Source organism: Cuculus canorus, chromosome 11 (assembly GCF_017976375.1).
Source record: "Cuculus canorus isolate bCucCan1 chromosome 11, bCucCan1.pri, whole genome shotgun sequence".
NCBI classification, from domain to species: Eukaryota; Metazoa; Chordata; class Aves; order Cuculiformes; family Cuculidae; genus Cuculus; species Cuculus canorus.
The window spans coordinates 22750422-22773645 of record NC_071411.1 but is presented as its reverse complement, the minus strand read 5'-3'; the positions used below and the strand labels follow the sequence as shown (position 1 = coordinate 22773645).

The 23224-nt window shown below is 44.5% G+C and overlaps 1 protein-coding gene across 1 annotated transcript in view; it reads left to right on the top strand.

Moving 5' to 3' along the window:
• Positions 1-22172, top strand: part of BICD2 (BICD cargo adaptor 2) — a 49676-nt gene extending 27504 nt beyond the window's left edge. The window contains 7 exon segments of the mRNA XM_054076878.1: positions 2447-2563; positions 2566-2601; positions 4059-4511; positions 5798-6817; positions 7899-8050; positions 16783-16993; positions 20100-22172. Coding sequence (XP_053932853.1) covers positions 2447-2563; positions 2566-2601; positions 4059-4511; positions 5798-6817; positions 7899-8050; positions 16783-16993; positions 20100-20105 — 1995 coding nt within the window. The 3' untranslated portion in view covers positions 20106-22172.
• Positions 22173-23224: the final 1052 nt, after the last annotated feature.

Sequence of the window (23224 nt, the reverse complement as noted above, 5' to 3'; positions counted from 1 at the left end):
TAGGAGATTGCACGGCACCCAGTTTAACCCTCAGCTTGCAAGCATGCACGTTTATTTGACTAGAAAATGCTAAGAGCAAACTGCATGTAAGGCTTGGTAAACAGCCAGCAAATCTAGATTACGTCTTCCTTCCCTGGTCAGGAAACAAGGGAGCTATTTTTAAACCTGGCCTTCCTGTACACTTTGAAATAGAATGATTTTTCTTGCGCTAAACAGAGCACGACCTATACTTTCACATTACTTATGAGCTCTTGCTGTTGCCCTACATTAGACAGGCAGAGTTGGACAGAAACCATGCTTTTTTCCAAAAGGACTGCCTTCAGTGATTTCTAGACATTGGGCCTCTAAAAAGATCAGGTCGTCCAGGGAGGAAGAGGGAGCAAAACAACCTGAATGATGGGAGAGGAACTCGCCAGTAACTTTGTGAGAGGACTTCCATTGCATTTCACTCACTTGGGAATGGGGAAAATTACAGATAAGTTCTCCTAATTTGTAATGAAGCTGTTTGATGCAAGAGTCTTTTGCTATCCTAAGTGTTAAACAGTTTGGATTATCTGGCTGGAGACTCTTTCTGCCAAAGGCAAGAGGTCTCCATTGCAGTTAAGGAGAAAAAGTGAAGACAAGAATTCGTATGGAACCACATGGAGCAGTCATGGAACCACAGAATCATAGAATCATGGAATGGTTTTGAGTTGGAAGGGACCTTAAAGCCCTCCAGTTGCAATCTGCTGCCATGGGCAGGGACACCTCCCACTGGATCAGGGTGCTCCAAAGACCGATGCAACTGGCCTTGAACACCTTCATGTGTTCATATCAGCCTGTAGCCTTCAGTTACCTACACCTACCTACCTTCAGCTACCTACACATCTTTCCTGGGGCCCTGGGTTTGGGGGAAGAGAGACCAACACTTGCTGAGGCATGGGCTATGAGATATAGCAGCTTTTCCTTTGCATTGCTGTACTGTAGCGCCTCATTTCAGCACTTAATATTTATTATAGCTTCTCAGCCTGCTGGGATGTAGTGCTACTCTTGTCATGCTAAAAATAAGTAGGCAAGTTTATATAGTCTAGACTCTACCTGACATCCGAGGGAGTTCTAATTTAGATTTATTTGTCTTAACAGTTGCAGCTGATTCTGTGTTTGTGTTCAGAATGTGCCGGGTTTAAGTCTTAGCATGTGCTCCTGCTGCAAAGGTTTCCATTCTTTCTTGGCTTTCTCTGGGTGCCTGATGATAGTTTTGGAGTTGGACTTCTGTGGATTCCTGCTGCACCCTCACAGGAGGACCTTGACTGTATTTTATCCATTGTGGACATTCTTGTTTCTGACTCAAAGAGGGGAACACTCAGGGAGTCTGTGTGTGCCAGAGGATGCGGGTCTCTTGGCTAGGCTTAGTAGGTAGATACAGAAATAAGGTACTATCCCCTAGCCAGCTGAGCTTGCAGGCTGCCTCATTTGTGAGCTTGTGGTTGGTTTGAGATGATTTCGACCTGGGTGGAAAACCCTGCTGCACTTCACAAGTACGGCCACTGAAATATCTGGATGCAACTCTGTTGCCCTTTTTCCCTGTCTTTGAAGGTATTTCTTATGATATTTTTGAACATCATTTTCACTTTGTTTTAATTAAGTGTTTAAAGATGTGGCTTGACTGAAAATACTGTTGGAAAACACTAGAGCTAAGGACAGCAAGGCATTCACATAGTGGAGATGTGCTCGCTCTGTTTAAGTGTTTGTGTATATTAACAAAAGGTCTAAAAATCTCACTACTCCGCTCTTTTGGGTTTTACTTCTTATATATCCCATATAATGGTGATTTTTTATTTCTAAAACCTTTCTTTAAGTCCTTGCAGAAGGCCTGGGGCTGAGGAAGGGAACATGTTGTAAGTCAACCAGAGTTGCTGTTCCTTTCTATCTGGGATCTTGGATTTCACTTGAGCTTTAATTCAATGTCTCTCAGAAAAGGATTCATTGGAACGTATTCCAAAGTATTGCACGGGCATAAAGAAAAGAGCGTGAAGAAAAGCTCTCCTGAAAAGCAGCAACAGATATGTGTCGAAATAAGAATGTCTAGAGTCATCCGAGCCTGTCTGTCTCTGCTGAACAGGCCCTTCCTGTTCAAGTGTTAGCAGATCTGGGTTTTTACTTTGGATCTGGAAAGCTTTTGTCCATTGCTTACAGGCAGTGAGGCAGCAGAGGTGTGAATGCTGCTTTTCCTGCTTCTCATTAGCTTTTCTTTGAGTCCATGGTGAGACTTTGTCAGAGAAGGAAGAAAACAAAATGTAATTATTGTGTAAATCACTTGAGTTTCTGTACTTTCTTGTGGGAAGAAGGAAGAGTTTCTGTTTGAATGAAATCTAATCTACTAGTACACATAAGGAAAGATACAATTTGGCAGTTTAACTGTAGCTGACCAACTCACCATCATTTTGGGGCTTACTTGCTTTTCCAGGTGAATCAGAATGCGGAAATGCAACGGGCCCGTCTGCGAGATGATATTAAGGAATACAAATTCCGAGAAGCACGTTTGCTGCAAGACTACACGGAGCTCGAGGAGGAAAATATCTCTGCCTGCAGAAACAAGTGTCTGTCCTGAAGCAAAACCAGGTAAGTTGTTCAAAATAGTGAGCATTGCTTTAGTAGCACCAGTTAATTCCTGTGTTACAGTGTGACTGTGTCTGCTTTGAACATCCAGCCACTCCTCTGTGTTTATACTGCTTTTGAGACCATAAGCACTATCTTTTAGCACCAAGAGTTGTCCCAAAATGTTTAAGTCCTATTCTGTTATGGCTGTTTATATACAGCCATAAGACTTTATTGCTTCTACTTTGACTTCCGTGTCCTTCCTTTGCATTCTCCCTTTTTGATGGAAGTGAAATCTCTACCAGTTTGCTTTGTTACTAGGTTTAGTCTTTTTGCTACACTAGTATTTCAGTGTCTCTTTGTAATACTGTCCGTCCGTCCGTCCGTCCGTCCATCCATCCATCCATCCATCCTTTTCTACCGTATCTGTAACTGGATGTATTTCTCAACTTGTGTTTTTTATTCCTACTTCATGCTTGCATTCCCTTTCCAGTTCTGTACCTCTCCTCTATTCTGGCTAGTTTGTTTAAGTTGTGGGACTACTGTTATAGTTGTCCCGTGCTGTCAGACCTGTGTGACTGCTCATCTGAAAAGTCACTTTTCATTGCACAGTTACACCTGTTTTCAGAGTTTTAGAAAACTGCAGTTTTGGAACAACTGAAGAATTTCCCTGATTGTCATTTGCACAGGTAATTAGATTAGGTGTGGCCTTTGGCATGGTTCACTTCTCTTCACCTTGAAAGAGGGGAGATTTAGATTGGAAGAAAAGTTTTGCTGTGAAGAGGGGGGAGGCCCTGGCCCAGGTTGCCTGGAGAAGTGGTGGCTGCCCGATCCCTGGAGGGGTTCAAGGCCAGGCTGGATGGGGCTTGGAGCAACTTCATCCAGTGGGAGGTGTCCCATGGCAGGAGGTGGAACTGGATGGGCTCTGAGATCCCTTCCAGGCTAAACTATATTACGATTCTGTGATTATAAATGTTAATGATAGTAAATTATAAAACATTCTATTCTGAATATATAAAAGCAGATTGCTAGGTGCATCCCAACGATTTAACCCCAGTGGCATATTCTGATAGCGGTGCAGTGTCAGAAGCATAGCTTTGTGATGCTGGCGTTTGGAAATGTTGAGCTTGAATTTGTGGGATGGCTGGCCAGGGAATTTGTAAATCAAACAGAGAAAAGGTTTCATAATGTGCTAGGAAAGCCTATTTTGTAATGCCTCTGTATCAGACATTGTATCTCCTGCCTGTCTAAATTAAGCAGGAATAGATCAGATCATTTGACAGTTTGCTTAGAAATGTTATTCCATTGTCTCTGTGAAGGTGTAAGGGGTGTTCAGTCATAGTGCCAGACTCCAGAACTGAGAAAGTTATTTTGTTCTCATCATCTTTAATGAAATCAGACATTCAAAAGTAAAATCACTTGGTGCCTTGCAAGCAGACCTTTTCATCAGGGTTTTTTCCCTTCCATTTATTTATCTCCAGGTGGAGTTTGAAGGCCTGAAACATGAAATCAAAAGGCTGGAAGAGGAAACAGAATTTCTCAACAGCCAGCTAGAAGATGCCATACGGCTGAAGGAGATCTCTGAACGCCAGCTCGAGGAGGCCTTAGAGACACTGAAAACAGAGCGGGAGCAGAAGAACAATCTTCGTAAGGAGCTCTCTCACTACATGAACATCAATGACTCCATGTACAACAGCCACTTGAACATCTCTTTGGATGGACTGAAGTTCAGTGACGAAGCCACAGAGCCAAACAATGATGAAGTCATGAATGGATTTGAACAGAACTGCCTCAGCAAACTCAGCAATGGCAAGAATAGCGCATCAACGCCCAAGAAGAATGAAAGCTTCCCTCCAGCCCCAAGCCTGGTTTCAGATCTTCTGAGTGAATTAAACATCTCTGAAATCCAGAAGCTGAAACAACAGCTTGTACAGGTAAATGGGTTTCCTGAACAACTGCATGCTTCCAAATGGCTGTTAGAATTTGGGTTGTCATTTCAGTCTTCTCAAGATATCATGTGGTCACCGTACAGTATGAACAGGCTCTGACTGATGCAGAATTTGACATCAGATGTTTCTCACTGGGAAACCCTAGCTTTTTTGTTTTCTTCTTTTTTCAATGTGAAGAAGCAAGCAATCACATCCTGTATTTAGGGGAAAGAGGTAATGCATCTCTTGTGCAGGACGTGTGGTGACTACTTCATCATGGCACTAGTGAGAGAGAGATCAAAAATTGATAGTGACTCCAGTCATCTTCATGAAAACAATTTTTGTACATGATAAATAACTATTTTCTGTGACTAGCTTGAAGAACATGAAGATTTAATCATTACCAAGCACTTCTGTGTTTGATTTGTGCCATTGGGAGGTTGGAGAGTGTGAAACAAGGTACAGATTTGTGTTGCCTAGAAATGCTTTAAAGTTAATTTTGTCAAGCATTTTTTAGTGTTCTGTAAGAAAAAGCCTTTGCAGAAAAAAATGCTGGATTTTTTTCAAAATGAGAACGTTCAGAGGAGAAACTTTAAAAGTTTCAGTATTTCTGATTAATTCATGAAGCTCTAAGCTTCCACCATAGACTGGCTGTGTGTTTTCTAGTATTTTCTAGGACAAGAGGAAACGGTTTTCAGCTGAAAGAGGGAAGATTGAGATGAGATCTTAGGAAGAAATGTTTTCCTCTGAGGGTTGGGAGGTTCTGGCCCAGATTGCCAGGGGAAGTTTTGGCTGCCCCATTGCTGGAGGTGTTCAAGGCAAGGTTGGATGGGGCTTGGAGCAACCTGATCCAGTGGGAGGTGCCCCTGCCCATGGCAAGGGTGGAACTGGATGTGCTTTGAGGTCGCTTCTAGCCCAAACAATTCCATGATTCTATGATTCTATGGAATGGTTGGACTCAATGATCCTGGAGGCCTTTTCCACCCTTCTGATTCTGTGATAACTTTTAAACTTTAGTTTATGTTCAGCTGAAAGGATGTTTTCACAATGAGACCATCAGCTGTAGAAGAAGTGTGTAAAAACATGCATTTAGGGGTGGAAATGGGAGAGAATTGGCAAGGGACACTGGGCTTGAGATACATTTTAAGTCAATTAAATAGCATTTTCCATAGTGTGCAAGTGATCAAATTTTTGTACCCATGCAGACCTTGGCTAAGTTGCCATCTCTGATAATAAGGCTGTTTAAGTGATAGAGTTTGCTTTACGTAGGTGTCTGTGTTCATGCATTTCAGATGGAAAGAGAAAAGGTGAACTTGTTAACAACGCTCCAGGAGTCTCAGAAGCAGCTGGAAAACACACGGGGGGCCCTCTCGGAGCAGCATGAGAAAGTTGGGAGACTCACAGAAAACCTGAATGCGATGAAGAAGCTCCAGGTCAGCAAGGAACGTCAGTCTGCGCTTGACAATGAGAAGGACCGAGACAGCCATGAGGATGGAGACTATTATGAAGTTGACATCAATGGGCCAGAGATCCTGGAGTGCAAGTACAAAGTGGCTGTGGCAGAAATTACTGACCTAAAAGAAGAGCTTAAAAATCTTAAGGCCAAATACAAAGAGTGTGAGTCTAAATATGAGGAAGAGAAGAGCAAGTATGAGACAGAGAGCCAGGCTCTCACTGAAAAGATCACCTCGCTAGAGAAATCCAGTAGGCGTGATAGAGATCAGGTGGCCAGACTGGAGAAGGAGCTGAAGAAAGTCAGTGATGTTGCTGGAGAAACACAGGGTAGCCTCAGTGTGGCCCAAGATGAACTAGTCACCTTCAGTGAAGAACTGGCCAATTTGTACCACCATGTATGCATGTGCAACAATGAAACTCCAAACAGAGTGATGCTGGATTACTACAAGGAAGGTAAAGGCGGACGCAGTAGTCCAGAGACGAAGGGAAGAAGGTCTCCCATTCTGCTTTCTAAGGGGCTGTTAACAATAGAGCTAGGAAAGGCAGAAAATGGAAGTGGTGACAGCAGCCCATCCCCAATATCATCTCTGCCATCTCCTGTGTCAGATCCTCGGAAGGAACCAATGAACATTTACAACTTGATCGCTATAATCCGAGATCAGATCAAACACCTGCAGGCTGCTGTGGACAGAACAACAGAGCTGTCCAGGCAGTGTGTTGCCACTCAAGAACTTGGGCCAGTGGTAGACAAAGACAAGGAAGCTCTCATGGAAGAAATCCTAAAGTTGAAGTCACTGCTGAGCACCAAGAGAGAACAGATAGCAACTCTGAGAACTGTGTTGAAGGCCAACAAACAGGTAACCAGCTCTTACCGAAGTGATGGTTATGATATTGGGTAATTAGGTGATAAACACAAGAGAACTGATGTTGGAGGTCATGCTGCCATGCCCTCAGCTCAGTGGGGCTTCTGTTGCTAATATTTGTTTGGTACAGGGATGAGGCGTGCTGTTTCACTGGAGGCACATCTCTGTCCTGCTGTAAAGCTGAGCACTGGGGCTTCAACTAACCTTTTGTCACAGGCTCATGAGACCTATTTATTAAGCCTGAGGTAGCATCAGTCTGTCTGAATTAGATCATATTTAATGTCAAACACCTAAAATGAAGAGGTAAATCTAATTCTCTACTTGAAAGAATTCCAGTATTTACCCTTAAAATGAGTTCTTAAACTTTTATACTCTTCTCTTTCAAACTGCAAAATAAATAAGGCTTTCCAAGGTGAGGATGTGGTATAACATGGTCAAAATAACAGGCCTGAAAGGTAGTGTTAGTGTTTGGGGACTAGACTTCGCCATTTGTTACACATCAACAGTGCAGTAGAGGAGAATAACTGCCATTAAGGCACAATGTGGCATGCTTCATTGTCTCCTCTAAAGTTAAAGGAATGCAAATCGAAATTGTATTAAAAAAAAGTAAGTATAATGTTACTTGAGAAGTATAGCCAGGCTTCCAGTTTTCTCCTAAACATTTCAATAAAGATGTTCCCAAAATCTAAGACAGGCAAAATGCTGTAAGGGTTAGAGAACAGCAAGTGATTGACGAATGCATTTAAATATAGAGATACCAAATAGCACTTTTTGCTCTCTGTGTTAGAGTGCGTAAAGTTTAATTCCTTTTAGGAGTTGGAGCTAGATGTCACTAAGCGGGTATTCTGTAACACCCTAGGTACCTCTGCATGGTCAATGGGAGCAGGAGACCCATGTGTCCTGTGTGTCCCCACTGTTCAAAAATTAATCTATTTAATTTATACAAGAAAAACTGACACGAAGTTTAACATTCCAGTAAAGAGTAAATGTTTCATGATGTGAATAGTGATTAGAAATCTCTTAGCCAGCCACTTTGTGAAGAGTTTCATTAATGATTACATTTCTCTTAAAACAGACTGCAGAGGTGGCGCTTGCCAACTTAAAAAGCAAGTATGAAAATGAGAAAGCTATGGTCACAGAGACGATGATGAAGCTGCGAAATGAGCTGAAGGCTTTGAAAGAAGATGCTGCTACCTTCTCTTCCCTGAGAGCAATGTTTGCTACAAGGTAAAGGACATAGGAGCTCTGCAAAATGTCAAGGAAAGAGCCCACGCAGAGAGTGTCAGGGAGGGGTGCCTTTTCCTAAGGCTGGTATACTGGTTTTGTCTGCGATACATTCCGGTCGATGAGGAAAGTGCCAGGGATGCGGTAGGTTGCTACAAAACAAGAAGTTGTTGTGGTATTTAATTTGGATGCGAGGTAACTCCTGGTTCTCAAAGCCATGGGCTCTGGGGAGGTGTGACATTTAACAGTGCAGAGTGGATGTTTGTTACACAATGAAGGTGTGACTGCTGGCCCTGTGATGATCCAGAAAAAAGTAAAGATGTTACAAACATCTTATTATTCTGAGGTTGTCCATCCAGCATTTGGCATCTCTGACCTTTCATTTACCTGTATTAGGTGATTTGGGTAGCATATGTCTTCAGAACTTGCTTTTCCTTCTTAGTTATGCTCTGTGGTGTTACAGACAACAAATACCTGCTGACACATTGGTTCTGCAGCAGTGATAAATGCCAGTTGGATTGCTTACTGCTGCAGTCATTGATTTCTTCTTTGGTTCTACACGTTTCTTTTGGAGAATGCTGAGGCAACACCATGATGTTACAAAATCCAGATCAGCTTCACAGCTGGGAACTGTTCAGTTGGCTCCTGGGCAGAGATGATCCTGGAGAACAGGAGAAGAAAATGCTTGGTCTAAAAGTTGTCAGTCCCATCTTGGTGAGATTCACCAGGGACATGGCTGGCAATGTTCCATTTGCCTATGTATTCCATGCACTGGAGAAGGGACACTGCAAAGGGAGCAGAACAGAGCTGGCAAATATTTAAGAATGCTTTCCATGAAGCACAAGAGCACTCAGTCCCCACCTGTGGGAAATCAGGCAGAGAAGGGAAGAGACCAGCGTGGCTGAGTTGAGGCCTGCTGGTCAAAGTCAAGGGTAGAAAAGATGACCTGGGGAACTACCGACCTCTCAGCCTCACCTTTGTGCCTGGGAAGATCATGGAACAGATCCTCCTAGAAGCTATACTAAAGCACATGGATTAATGGTAGCCAGCATGGCTTCACCAGAGGCAAGTCCTGTATGACAAAGATAGTGGCTTTCTATGATGGGGTAACCACAGCAGTGGACACGGGTAAACCAATGGATGTGATCTATCTGGACTTCTGTAAAGACTTTGACACAGTCCCCCACAACATTTTTCCTTCTAAATTGATGAGAGATGGATTTGATGGGTGAATGGTTTGGTGGATAAGGAATTGGTTGGATGGTTGTATTCAAAGAGTAGTGGTCAATGGGTCAAAGTCCAGATGGACATCCATGATAAGTGGTGTCCCTCAGGGGTCCGTACTGGGACCAGTGCTGTTTAGATTCTTCAACAATTATATACACAGTGAGATTGAGTGCACCCTCAGCAAGTTTGCAGATGACACCAAGCTGAGCGGTGCAGTTACCACACCGGAAGGACGGGATGTCATCCAGAGGGAACTGGACAAGCTGGAGAAGTGGGGCTGTGCAAACCTCATGAGGTTCAACAAGGCCAAGTGCAAGGTCCTAGACCTGGATCAGGGCAATCCCTGGTTTCAGTACAGGATGGAGGATGATGTGATTGACAGCAGCCCTGCAGAGAAGAACTTGGGGGTGCTGATTGATAAGCTTAACATGAGCCGGCAATGTGCGCTCGTAGCCCAGAAGGCCAACCATGTTCTGGGCTGCATCAAAAGCAGCATGGCCAGCAGGGTGAGGGAGGGGATTCTGCCCCTCTACTCCTTTCTTGTGAGACCTCATCTGGAGTATTGTGTCCAGTTTGGGAATCCTCAACAGAAGAAGGAGATGGAGCTGTTGGAATGTGTCCAGAGGAGGCTACAAAGATGATGTGAGGGCTGGAGCACCTCCCTACGAGGACAGGCTGAGGGAGCTGATGTTCTTGAGCCTGGAGAAGAGACCTTATAGCGACATTTCAGTACCTGAAAGGGGCCTACAAGAAAGTTGGGGAGGGACTGTTCACAAAGGCTTGTGGTGATAGGACAAGGGGCAGTGAGTATAAACTGTAGAGGGGCAGATTTAGACTAGACATAAGGAGGGATTTCTTCACCATGAGAGTGGTGAGGCACTGGAACAGGTTTCCCAGGGAAGTTGTGGCTGCCCCATCCCTGGAGGTGTTCAAGGCCAGGTTGCATGGGGCCTTAGGCAGCCTGATCCAGTGGAATGTCCCTGCCTGTGGCAGGGGGATTGGAGCTAGATGATCTGTTAGGTCCCTTCCAACCCAAACTGTTCTATGATGCTATGCTGTTTAACCCAGGGGATGGGAGAGGCTGTATGTGCAGGGTGCTGCTTCCTTTGTGCTTTCTGTGGACACTTTAAAAGAGCAAAACCAAAATAGAAAAGGTTTTCTTTGTCGTCTGCTACGAAGTACCCTAATCAGGATTTAAAAGGATGCTTATGAGTATTCCTGAGGCTTTTCTGTATGGTCTTTTGTGGGGGTGGTTCTGCAGCAGCTCTTGTGTTCCCTGAGTAATCTTTGGCTTCTTACTGATTCCGCCTTTCTCAGCAATAACCTTGCACATGGGTAAGCTTGGAAAGGAGAAATGGATACCAAGGAGTGCTAGAGGTTGAATTGTGGCAGCTCATTGTGCTGGAGGAAGGAACGCCCTGTGCAGTCTAGATTTGTCCTACTTTCTTCTCTTACTCCTTTTCTGGAGTGTAATTAGTATGCTGGAATTGCGATCTTTGTTAGTTGTAGATTAGCTTGAAGCCAAGAGAAAAGAGAAAAAGCACACTGTTAACTTTCAGTGATCTTCCCTGGATGCAAATAACTGCAGTGTGTTTCCCTGGCAGTGTTCCTGTGTGAGAGTGACTGTGGACAGCTTTGGAGAGCAAGAGTTGTCAGAGAGATGCCAGAGGGTGAGTCTCTCACTGCCTTTCCCTTAGTGTGTTACCCAGTGGTCAGTCTTGCCATTTTACTGGGAAGCCAATAATGAGGATCCCTTGGCATGGGGAAATTGGAGGCAGAATAGATTTTTTTTCTGAAAGCCGCAGACTGATGAGCTCCATCCTGGAACTGTCAGGGGGAGCGGTGAGTGGCTGCAGGCAGGAGCAAGGTTTGGGGATGTGCAACAGACTCCCTGCCCGAGATGAACAATTGTGATTCCTGAAGTTAGGCTTTACTGAGTAACTATAGTGAAAAAAATGAGAGGCCAAGGAGAACTCAAAAAGCTGAGGATGGAGTGAGTGGAGACGCGGTCTGCTGAGCCTTTCATTTTGTGAGCGCTTGCATTCCTAATCATAGCATGGCAGATCAACAGCTTGTGTTTTGCGTCTGGCCTGATACAGTGGCAGTTGCATAGAACAGGAAGAGTTGATGCTTTCTCCCTATATGCCCAGCGTTTGAGATGCCACAACGGCTACCAAGGCTTGTTACTGCATGTAGGGTCCTGTCACCTCTTTCCCCCAGTCTCTGGTCAGAGTGGAGAAGGAGCACAGTGGTCAGCTGAGTGTGTTCCTCTGTCCGTGGTTGTTTCATCCAAGTCTCTGTTTCAGGTAAGGTGGATTTTAAAGGGGTGTTCCTGGGTACTTTGGTGAAGATAAACTCAATAGCAGGTTTCAAGTCTGATTTCATAGAATCATAGAATATTTGTTTGGAAAAGACCTTTAAGATCATTGAGTCCAACTCACACACAGAATCACACAGAATCACAAGGTTGGAAAGGACCCATTGGATCATCGAGTCCAACCATTCCTAACACTCCCTAAACCATGTCCCTAAGCACTTCATCCACCCGTTCCTTAAACACCTCCAGGGAAGGTGACTCGACCACCCCCCTGGGCAGCCTGTTCCAGTAGCCAATGACTCTTACTGTGAAGAATTTTTTTCTGATATCCAACCTGAACCTCCCCTGACGGAGCTTCAGGCCATTCCCTCTTGTCCTGTCCTCTGTCACTTGGGAGAAGAGCCCAGCTCCCTCCTCTCCACAACCTCCTTTCAGGTAATTGTAGAGAGTAATAAGGTCTCCCCTCAGCCTCCTCTTCTCCAGGCTAAACAACCCCAGCTCTCTCAGCCGCTCCTTGTAAGACTTGTTCTCCAGCCCCCTCACCAGCTTTGTTGCTCTTCTCTGGACACGCTTCAGAGCCTCAACATCCTTCTTGTGGTGAGGGGTCCAGAACAGAACACAGTATTCGAGGTGCGGTCTCACCAGTGCTGAGTACAGAGGGAGAATAACCTCCCTGGACCTGCTGGTGACCCCATTTCTGATACAAGCCAAGATGCCATTGGCCTTCTTGGCCACCTGGGCACACTGCTGGCTCATGTTCAGTCGGCTGTCAACCAGCACCCCCAGGTCCTTCTCTTCCGTGCAGCTCTCCAGCCATTCTTCCCCCAGTCTGTAGCGCTGCCTAGGGTTGTTGTGCCCCAAGCGCAGGACCCGGCCTTTGGCCTTGTTAAACCTCATCCCATTGGTCTCGGCCCAGCAGTCCAGACTGTTCAGATCTCTCTGCAGAGCCTCCCTACCCTCCAGCAGATCCACACTTCCTCCCAGCTTAGTGTCATCTGCAAACTTGCTGAGGGTGTACTCAATGCCTTCATCCAGGTCATTGATAAAGACATTGAACAGAGCTGGACCCAGTACTGAGCCCTGAGGAACTCCACTTGTGACTGGCCTCCAGCTGGAGTTAACTCCATTGACCACCACTCTCTGGGCCCGGCCATCCAACCAGTTTTCAACCCAGGAGAGTGTACGCCTGTCCAGGCCAGAGGCTGACAGTTTCTGAAGCAGAATGCTGTGAGAAACTGTATCGAAGGCTTTACTGAAGTCCAAGAAAACTCCATCCACAGCCTTTCCCCCATCCAGTAGTCGAGTGATTTTGTCATAGAAGGTGATCAGGTTAGTTTGGCAAGATCTGCCTTTTGTAAACCCATGTTGACTGGGCCTGATCACCCGGTTCTCTTGCATGTGCTTCATGATAGCACTCAAGATTACCTGTTCCATGACTTTCCCTGGCACTGAGGTGAGACTGACAGGCCTGTAGTTCCCCGGATCCTCTCTGCAACCCTTCTTATAGATGGGCACAACATCAGCCAGCCTCCAGTCTAGTGGAACTTCCCCAGTCAGCCAGGACCTCTGGAAGATGATGGATAGGGGTTTGGAAAGGACATCCGCCAGCTCCTTCAATACTCTTGGGTGGATCCCATCTGGCCCCATAGACTTGTGGGAGTCTAGCTGGGCAAGCAAGTCTCTAACCGCCTCCTCTTGGATCACGGGAGCCTCAATCTGCCCCTCTAACTCTTGGATTTGTAAACAGAAGGAAGAACTTTCTTTGCTATTAAAGACTGAGGCGAAGAAGGCATTTAGTACCTCAGCCTTGTCCTTATCCCCTGTCACTGTTATTCCTTCTGCATCCAATAGAGACTGGGTATTCTCCCTCGTCCTCCTTTTCCTGTTAATGTACTTCTAGAAAGACTTTTTGTTGTCTTTCACAGACTTAGTGAGTTTTATTTCTAGTTGGGCCTTGGCCCTCCTGATTTTTTCCCTGCACGATCTCACTTCGTCCCTGTAGTCCACCCAAGATGCCTGTCCTTTCCTCCAAAGCACATAAAGCTTCTTCTTATTATTGACACCTCTTGAGATCTCCCTGCTCCACCAAGCTGGCTTTTCCCCCCGCCGGCTCCTTTTCCAGAACACAGGGATGGCCTGCTCTTGAGCTGCTAGGATTTCATTTTTCAAGAGCGCACAACCCTCGTGGGCTCCCTTGCCCTGAAGGACTGTTTCCCACGGGACTTTGCTAATCAACCTTCTGAACAGGCCAAAGTCTGCCCTCTGGAAGTTTAATGTGACTGTACCTGTTCTCTACTAAACCATCCCTGAGCACCTCCTCTGCCCATCTTTTAAATCCCTCCAGGGATGGGGACTCCACCACTGCCCTGGGCAGCTGTTCCAGTGCCTGAGAACCCTTTCAGTGAAGAAATGTTTCCTAATATTCAATCTAAACCTCCCCTGGTGCAAATTGAGGCCATTCCCTCTCGTCCTATCCCTTGTTACCTGGGAGAAGAGACCAGCACCCACCTCAAACAGCCTCCTTTCCAGGAGCTGCAGAGAGCAATGACCCTCACTCAGTCTCCTCTTCTCTAGGATAAACAGCCCCAGGGTCCTCAGCTGCTCCCAGAACCCTGGCTCCATTCCCTTTTCTGGACACACCCCAGTCCCTCAATGTCTTTGTTGTACTGAGGAGCCCCAAAACTGAACCCAGGATTCCAGGTGCAGCCTCATCAGCACTGCATCTTGGGGATGACTCCTTCCCTGCTCCTGCTGGCCACACCATGGCTGATCCAAGCCAGGATGCTGTTGGCCTCCTTGGCCACACCATGGCTGATCCAAGCCAGGATGCTGTTGGCCTCCTTGGCCACCTGGACTACTGCTGGTTCATGTTCAGCCTCTGTTGAGCATCCCCAGCATCCCCAGGGCCTTTTCTGCCACGCAGCTTTTCAGCCAGTCTTCCCCAAGCCTGGAGCATTGAATGGAGTGTTGTGCCATATCAGAATTGTGTGGCAGCCCAGTTGTCTTCAGCATCACAAAGAATCTGCTAACCTCTTAACAGCCTGCAGTTTGTGATGTTTCCTCTCTGGCCTGGAAGTTTGTATGGGCAGATACCAGTAACACATGGTGGGACCTTCTCCCCACTGTGCTGGTTTCAGTGCTGTATTTGAGTGTGGGGTGAAGCAGACTGCTGCACAGAGGTCCATTTTTCCCACAGGAAACCACCCATTTGGTAGGATGCAAGAGCGCTGTAACAATACATGAGAGTTGAAGCCGGGGCATGAATGTAGTAACTGACCTAATTTCCTTTTGAAAGTAGGTTAATCCCGCTAATTTGACAATACTATCATCTATTTTTAATAAGTTGTGAAAATACAATAAGACTTCAACCTGAAGACAGAGGAAGGCTTGCACAACACAGATTAACAGCTCCCAGCACCGAGGGGCTGTGGCAGCACTGTGCACCATGACACTCCTAAATAGCTGTCATACGAAGGAATGAATCCAGATCCGTGTAATGTGGATGTACATGTGATAGCTGTCTTATTGATGTCCAGATGTTCTTAATCAACACACACATCCCTGTTGTGTGTACAAGCTGGCTGAAAGCACTGAAAGCCAGATTAGAATCTGCCCTGTAGAGTTGAAATTGGAATTTATCTGCTTAATTAGACCGCAGTAGGTATTTACATATCACTGTATTACAATCAAACTTTTTAATCTTTCATTAGTGAACTCTGTCTTCACAAAAAAAAAAAAAAAAAAAGATGCAATCACTTCTCCATTTAATAGGATAGGATGATATAATAATGGCAGGATAAGAGGGAACAATTTTAAGCTGAAAGGGGGGAGATTGAGATGAGATTTTAGGAAAAACTGTTATCCTGTGAGGGTGGGGAGGCCCTGGCCCAGGTTGCCCAGAGCAGTGGTGGCTGCCCCATCCCTGGAGGTGTTCAAGGCCAGGTTGGATGGGGCTTGGAGCCCCTGATCCAGTGGGAGGTGTCCCTGGCTGTGGCAGAGGGTTGGAAGTGGATGGGCTTTGAGGTCCCTTCCAACCCAAACCATTCCATGATTCTATGATCTAATCCTCTGATTGACAGTAGAGTGACAGCTGATGAATCTGCACGTGAATGCAGTTTTGCTCTGTGTGTTTTTTTCCAGTGTACTTTATATTACTAAATGGCAATAAATTTTCCTTAAAGCGAGGGGCTTTCCCATTTTGATATTGAAAGGAACTTCTCTGCTGATATTTTTGCTTTTATGTAGAAGGTATATTTTACAGATGCAGCTGTTGCAAATTCCAGCCAGTACCTGTGAATATTGATTTTTCTACCCATAGGCATAATTGTTCTTCTTTGTGCAGTCTGCATGTGAAGACGTTAATTTTTAACTTGTTCAAGATGCACTGTGGGAGTTAAGGAGCTCCCAAGCTCAGTGGAAGTGACTGTAGATGAAACAGCTTGCAGGCATTAATCCCCCTTCCCCTGGAATGCTCACATTGCTTTAAAACTGATTTTGATGGTGAAAACTATTATATAAAGGCCACTTGCTATGGAGAAAACAGTAATAAAATACCATTACAGAGTGTTTACGTCAGGAATCAGAGTAGGGTAAAATAGAATTATTAAATTATTAAAAGTAGAATTATTAAAAATAAGATGCTTGTTTTCAGCAATGCTGTTCAGTCACCACTGGAAATCCGTTTGGTCTCCATGTGTAAAGTAACAGCCTACAGAGTTCAGGTGTTTACCAAGTGATGCTGACAGCTATTCCAGCAATGGTCTTTTTGCAGCACTCCTGCTGTCTCCCTCAAGCTCCCTGTCCAGCCGAAAGCTCAGAACCGTTGCGGTCTCTGTACAGGTACAGCCAAAGTTAACTTGGTTGCAGTGTGCCTGCTCACTACGGAAGAACGCATTACTGACCTTTCAGACATGAGTCCTTCGAGATCAGGCTCTATGTTGTCATTATCTAAGGATGCTGTTAATTATTCTGCATCTTGAAAGGTGTGAACGTCACTGCTGAGTGTGGGGTTGCAAGAACCCTGGTGAAAAATGATTGTAGTTCTGTACAGGTTTTGTTGGAGTTCCTGTCTAAAAGAATGTGTGTGCAAATAACTTCAGCGCTGTCGCTCTGCTGACATTGGCCGGACCCACAGGAACTATGTTGTAGAGGTGGAGATAGGTTTGCTAAAGGTTGGTGTATTTCGTTGCAGATGTGATGAGTATGTCACACAGCTGGATGAAATGCAGCGGCAGCTCGCAGCAGCTGAGGATGAGAAGAAGACTCTCAACTCCTTGCTTCGGATGGCTATCCAGCAGAAACTGGCCCTGACCCAGCGCCTGGAGCATTTGGAGCTGGACCACGAGCAGTCCAAAAGGGTGCGCACAAAATCCGCTTCCAAAGCCAAGAGCAGTAACCCGACTGTAAGTCACACTCGGTCCTGCGGAGACAGGGCTGAAGGATCTGTCCTTAACAACCAGGTGTTCTGTAGCGAGAAGTATAAAATTTATTGTGACTAGGACAGGCGTGTAGGAAAAGCATATTATGCATCTTATTTTATGCTGTGTCAGCGTAAATCCCCACTATCTAACGTCGCAGTGAGTTGACTTGTACTAGTATGTTGTTGAACCAGGTAATACGCATTGTATTATGATGGTCTTAACTGTATCTAATTCGTAAGTACGGGGATGCTATTAAGTTAATAGTGGAAAGGAATTGGCTTTTTCCACAATTAACATGTATTGGGTTTGCTGTTTGTGGTAAGTGTTGAGTACACCCGATACAGTATATCTGGTGCTACGAACTGTAGTCTGTATAGCACGAGTGTGATCCTGCCTCCAGGGTTGCAGCATACTTCAATAAATGCTTCCACAAGCAGGAACAAGTAGAATACCTACCTTGTTATTGTGGATTAAGAAGTGGCGAAAAGCGGATGTTAAAAGTAGAGGTTTGCCTTTAAAATGCAGAGCATTTTGAAACTGGAATTGAAATTATTTGGCCTGTTGTGGTGGACATTGAGAACCTGCTGTCGTATTACCACTGACCAAAGCCGTAAAGCTTTTATAGGCTATAAAAGCTAGGAAGAAACTTGTTAGGGTACATTATTTACACTGCTTCTCTCTCTTCAAGGGGTTAAGCAGAAGAAACTTGCACATTTATGTTCCAAATATGCAATGTTTACCCCATCTGATATAAAACTTAAAATTCTCAGAACTGGGATCCTACCTGGTAGACAGTTCCACTGTAAAGTCACGATGTGGAAAGGTGTCACGTCCTGAAAGGGTCTTTGTGGTCTCACGTTGCTCCCTGCAAGCGTACCATGTTGGAAAGAAGCTGTTTTATATATTACTGTAGCCGCACGACATAGATGTGTAGAGTTGATGGGACTGTGCTCTAGGGTTGTTGATCACAGAGCAGTTGTTCTCAGCTTTCAGTCTTTCTCTATATTGAGAGTATCGCAGAGCTCTGATCAGGTTTTGAAGTACACAAGACATTGCATTCCTAATGCAAGCACTTGTTTCACAGGGCTCTACATTATAGGCGCAGAAATTAACGAGATCATCCTGCTAAGCATTATATGTGAAGTAGCTTAGTATACATATTAATCTTTGCAAACAAATAAACCTTTGTCTGCTGTGGAACTAGCAAGGGGCCTTTTTAGCCACTTAATTACAATATGTTTGATAATATGAAAGTGTACTTCAGAACCGGTGCCTAGAGAAAAAGTTTGAAGATGTTGTTTCTAAAATCCATGGAGCACACCAAGGCACACTTTGTTCTTTGAACCAGAGTTTGCAAGTGCCTCGCCTCACACTTTATTTTAATGTAAAGCCCTGTTCATTTTGTACTCTCTCAAAAAACTTAGTATGCCTATAGTATTACTAAAAGCAACACGAGCCTGTCCCTGCTGCCTGCTTGATGGTGATGTTTGCTAAAGCCATCCTAACCCTCCCGCTGTGGTGCCGACTTCGACAGAGGATCCGCAGCTTGTTTCCCGCGCAGTGTTCTCTGCCTATAAGTAGTCAGGAGATATCTCAGTGCTAACAGGAGGTAATATGGAGCGCAGCGTGTTTTCCCTGTGAAGGGAAACCACCTGGAATTTGGCTTCCGAGCAGTAGAAGGGGCAGCTTCTAATTTCATTCAATGAAAGTTAAAAAAAATGGAGTTGTGGAAGCCTTGCTCCAAAGCTGGGAGCCATTGGAATGCCACGGTCCCATGCCAGAATTGCATTTGCCAATATCAAGAGGAGGAAAAACTAGTTTAAGTCAAATATGTTGCTCAAACATCAGTGCTCAAGCAGTTTAAACAATTCTGCCTTTGGGAACTGGGCCCTGTGCATTATTACTTTCTTTAGAAAACACTGAATTCTCCTGAAATTGAGCTTTAATCTTGCTAAATAGCAGGTTTGATAGTTTAGAAGTGAGGCACCTTTTAACAATTTTCAATCCTGCTTTCTCTTCTTTCACTACTTAACTTCTTCTTTTCTCCCAAAAGCCTTTATTCTCCTCATTCCTGCATGAAGTGTGATTTTAAAAACACTCTGTAAAAGCAGGCGGTTGAGTGCTAGCTTTGCTCCAATAGAAACAATTACCATTTTGCTTCCGCTATGGTAGGGAGCTTTAACACAGTTTTCACTGCTTCCATGTCTCTCATGGCAGTATTTTTGCAAAATACCGATGGCAAAAAGAAAAATGGGAGAAACTGATTGAATGCATTCTTAGTTTTTTTCAAACTAACTGGAACTTTATAGAAGGATTTCAGTGTTATTGGATGGTGAGTGTTGCTGTCAGTCTTGACTCACATTCAGTTCCAAGTATGAGCAATTTTGCTCTTAGCCCAGTAGTTTCAGTGTCATTTCCATCTTCATTCATTCCTCTGGATATTTTAAAAACAAAAGAGCCAAGAAATCTGGCTGCTATTTGAGCTGTTAAGGTTCTGGTTTAACTTTTAGCCCCCGTCGCAGAGAGCGGTGAGGAGTGGTGGTAAGGTGACCCGGTCCTGCTGTTTGTATTTTCAGATAATATTTCAGATAGAGTCTTGTGACTCTTGATTAACATTTTCTTGAAACATACATTTGCTGTAAGTCTTTCACGTCACTTCCAATGGGTTGGGATAAAGCATGGATAATTCCGTAAGCTGGCACCTATCTCTGCAAGCAGGATATTCTTCAGGATGGTGTTCTCCGCATAACAGACTGACCTGCATGTTTCTGGGATACGTAAAGCTTCACTCAGAATGTTTCTTGCACATTTATTGCTGTTAACTTGTGCTGGAACGGCAAAACTTTATTCAGTACTTGTAAGAAACCTTTCTGCAAAGCTCCTACTTCCAGGCTAAACCCGTAAGGCATCATTTCACCACCTTGGAAAGCCAAATTGGCTGCTTCTGCCCCAGCAATCTAACAGATGCCCTTCACCAACTAACCTGCTTCTGCAGCACGGCGTTGTACACCTTAGGTTCTTTCATTGAGAAATAAACACTGATTTATTTTTTTTTTCCCTAATGCTATGTTATTTTTCCATTTTTCAGCTGTAGAGTAGTCCCTGGAGAAGCCTTTCCAACAGTGCAACAGCATTCCTTAGCCTCTTTCCTTGTGGTTAACAGTGGTAGCCCATTGCACAAAGAGTGGAAACCACTGACCTGGTCCTAACTCTTGAAAACACCTTTTCCTGTGTACTACCTGAACCTTCCTTTTATGTCTGAAGCTGTAAAACAAACGAGCTTTCCCTGTAAGTGCTGCTGCAGTAAGAAACCTTACAAGTGCTGAAGAAACCCATGTAACGCTCACCATTAGCGTGTGATCGACTAGAAATGCTCGGATGGGGAACTCCTCACTTCATTGCAGATGCTCAGTTTTTATCTGATTGTTAAACCTGTGCACTTTTGATATTTTGGTATTTTTCTTAAGCTTCTTTAGCTCCTTACGTAGAAGAGTTTATATAAATGCAGTGGTTTGTGCTTATAGTCTCCAGTTTGGGCTTGTGATTGTTGAACTCTCCATCAGTGTGTGGCAGAGATTTGGGGGTCTCTAATTGTGATTAGAAAAGAGTTTCAACACAAATCTGGAGCTCTGCTAAACTGTGTGCTGTGCTTCAGCAACTTTTTTTATGATTATAAACTGTTGAGCTTTATATGTTTAAATTACTGATTTTGGTTTTTTTAACTGCCATGTTCATTAAGAAATCCAGGGTATTCAAATTCTGGGGTTTTTTTCATATTGTATTATTATTCTTAGGAATAGTTCAATGTAACAAGAAGAAAACTTGTCTTTGCTCTGGTTAAAACAGTAATAGGCACTTGAAAAATATAAAATAAGTAGTATTACCTATAAATTCCAGAATTCCTGGGTTTTAGGAAGTTGAAGTATTATTGATTAACAGAATTTTATACAACTGTACCAGTGAAATTCCAAATTGGAATTGTTTTGTTACTTTTTCATTTTATTGTGCCAAATTGTGGTACATTTAGAAAGAAAAATTCTAAAGTTGTCGATGATTGATAGGGTGTTCTGTATCAGCGCCTTTCTGTCGTTAATTATTGCCAGTAGTGCCTTTAATCATTTTAAGGGAGACTCTTAGAATAGCTCAGTCGAGGTCCTGTAATGTAAGAGAACTGGAACGGCTGGTTTGGAATTCAGTGAAGACCTGGAGCAATAAGTGCAGAGCGAGCTCCCCTTTCGCACATCTTGACTAGAGGTTATAGACTCAAGGACTTGTAAAGAATTCTGTTACTCAATGATATTTCACCATGCAAATCCTTGCAAATTCAGGGTTATAAAGAAAAAGAAACAAACAACCACAAACAAACCTAAACAACCCCAAATTCACTACGGGAACCGAGCGGACTCGTGGTGAACCAATGCATCGACGCATTTGTGGTACCAGTACCGAGGGTGTATAGGAAGACGGACGTTGCATTAGCTTTGTGCGGTGGTGGATGCAGTTAACCGTAGTGTTGTTGGCAATTGTGACCAATGAAACACGGATATATCCTCTTGCATGTTGTACCTAATCCTTGTGATTCCAGGAAACAGAAACAAAGAAGTGCATCAACAAGCTGTGCTGTTGCTGCTGTTTGTTGAGGCTCACATGAGAGATTAAATTGGTGCATGTGGGGGGAGCATTCCCACCCCTCAAAACCAGTACAAATTGAAATGATGTTGCCGGTGGGGAGAAGAGTTCTGTTTGCTGGAAAGAAGCATTGTTATTCCTAGATGTGGGGACTTATATTTCCATCTTCTGTTACAGTATTGATTCATAAGAACTATTGTCGCATTTAAACTTACTCCATTTGTATGTGGGTATTTATTTGAGCTGATGTCAGAGTACTGTACTACGTTTTATGTGCATTACCTTCTAGCGGTGGGTTGGTTTTCATTTACTGTCACCTGCATGTATTCCTGCCAAGTAACATTTACACAGATGGGACTAGGGGGGGAATACAAGATGTAGGATCTGCTTACCAGTGTAACCCTGCGTGATGGGATAACCTAGGAGGCATAGTGGGCAATACATCACAAGTTAATAAAGTGTTTAAGGTAGGAAAGCAATCTGCCTGCTTAAAGGTAATCACATTGGCAGTACCAATAAAAGAGAAAAGGAATTGCGTTTTCTGCTTCTTGTTTCCATGTTTTAAGAAGGTGCTGTTTCAATCCAAAGTGTTTTTAAGTGTAAGGATGAATGTATATTCAGCAGGGCAAGGGAGGGGATCCTGTCACTCTGCTTCATTCTTGTGAGACCACAGCTGAAGCTCTGTGTTCAGTTCTGGAGTCCTCAGCACAGGAAGGACATGGAGCTGTTGGAATGGGGCCAGAAAGGGCCATAGAGACAGAAAAGGCTGGAGCATCTCCCATCCGAGGACAGGCTGAGAGTTGGGATTGTTCAGCCTGGAGAAGAGAAGGCTGTGGGGAGACCTTAGAGCAGCTTCCAGTACTGAAAGGGGCTCCAGGAAAGCTGAGGAGAGGCTCTTGATCAGGGAGGGCAGGGACAGGATGAGGGGTTTTCAGCTAAAAGAGGGGAGATTGAGATGAGATGAGATCTTAGGAAGAAATGTTTTTTCTGAGAGGGTGGGGAGGCCCTGGCCCAGGTTGCCCAGAGCAGTGGTGGCTGCCCCATCCCTGGGGGGGTTCAAGGCCAGGTTGGATGGGGCTTGGAGCCCCTGATCCAGTGGGAGGTGTCCCTGCCCATGGCAGGGGGCTGGAACTGGACGGGCTTTGAGGTCCCTTCCAACTCAAACCATTCCATGATTCTATGATCTTTGCACACAAATGGCAGCAGAACAATGACAGAGCTGTTGAAATAGTAAAACATTGCAATTCAAAAATGCTTTAGTAAAAAAAAATAAGGAAACAAGAAGCTTGGCTGGCTACTAGTTAAAACATTTCTTTGACTCTTTCCTGTGCAGAAAAGCTACAGTGCCTGGTGGGAATGTGGCCTGTGCAGAGTGGGGAGGGTGGGTCCCCCACTGCATTCCAGACCGCAGACGTTGCTGTATTGGGTCACTGGAAAAGGAATCCACCAGCTGATGGTGGTCACATGTCTTGCCAAAAGATAAAGAGAAGTAGACCTGGAAGTCCCCATGTTCCGAGTTTTGTGGGATGAAGGCAAAGACAATTAAGCCATAGGTGCTTTTTGGAGATCCCACTGGATAACATG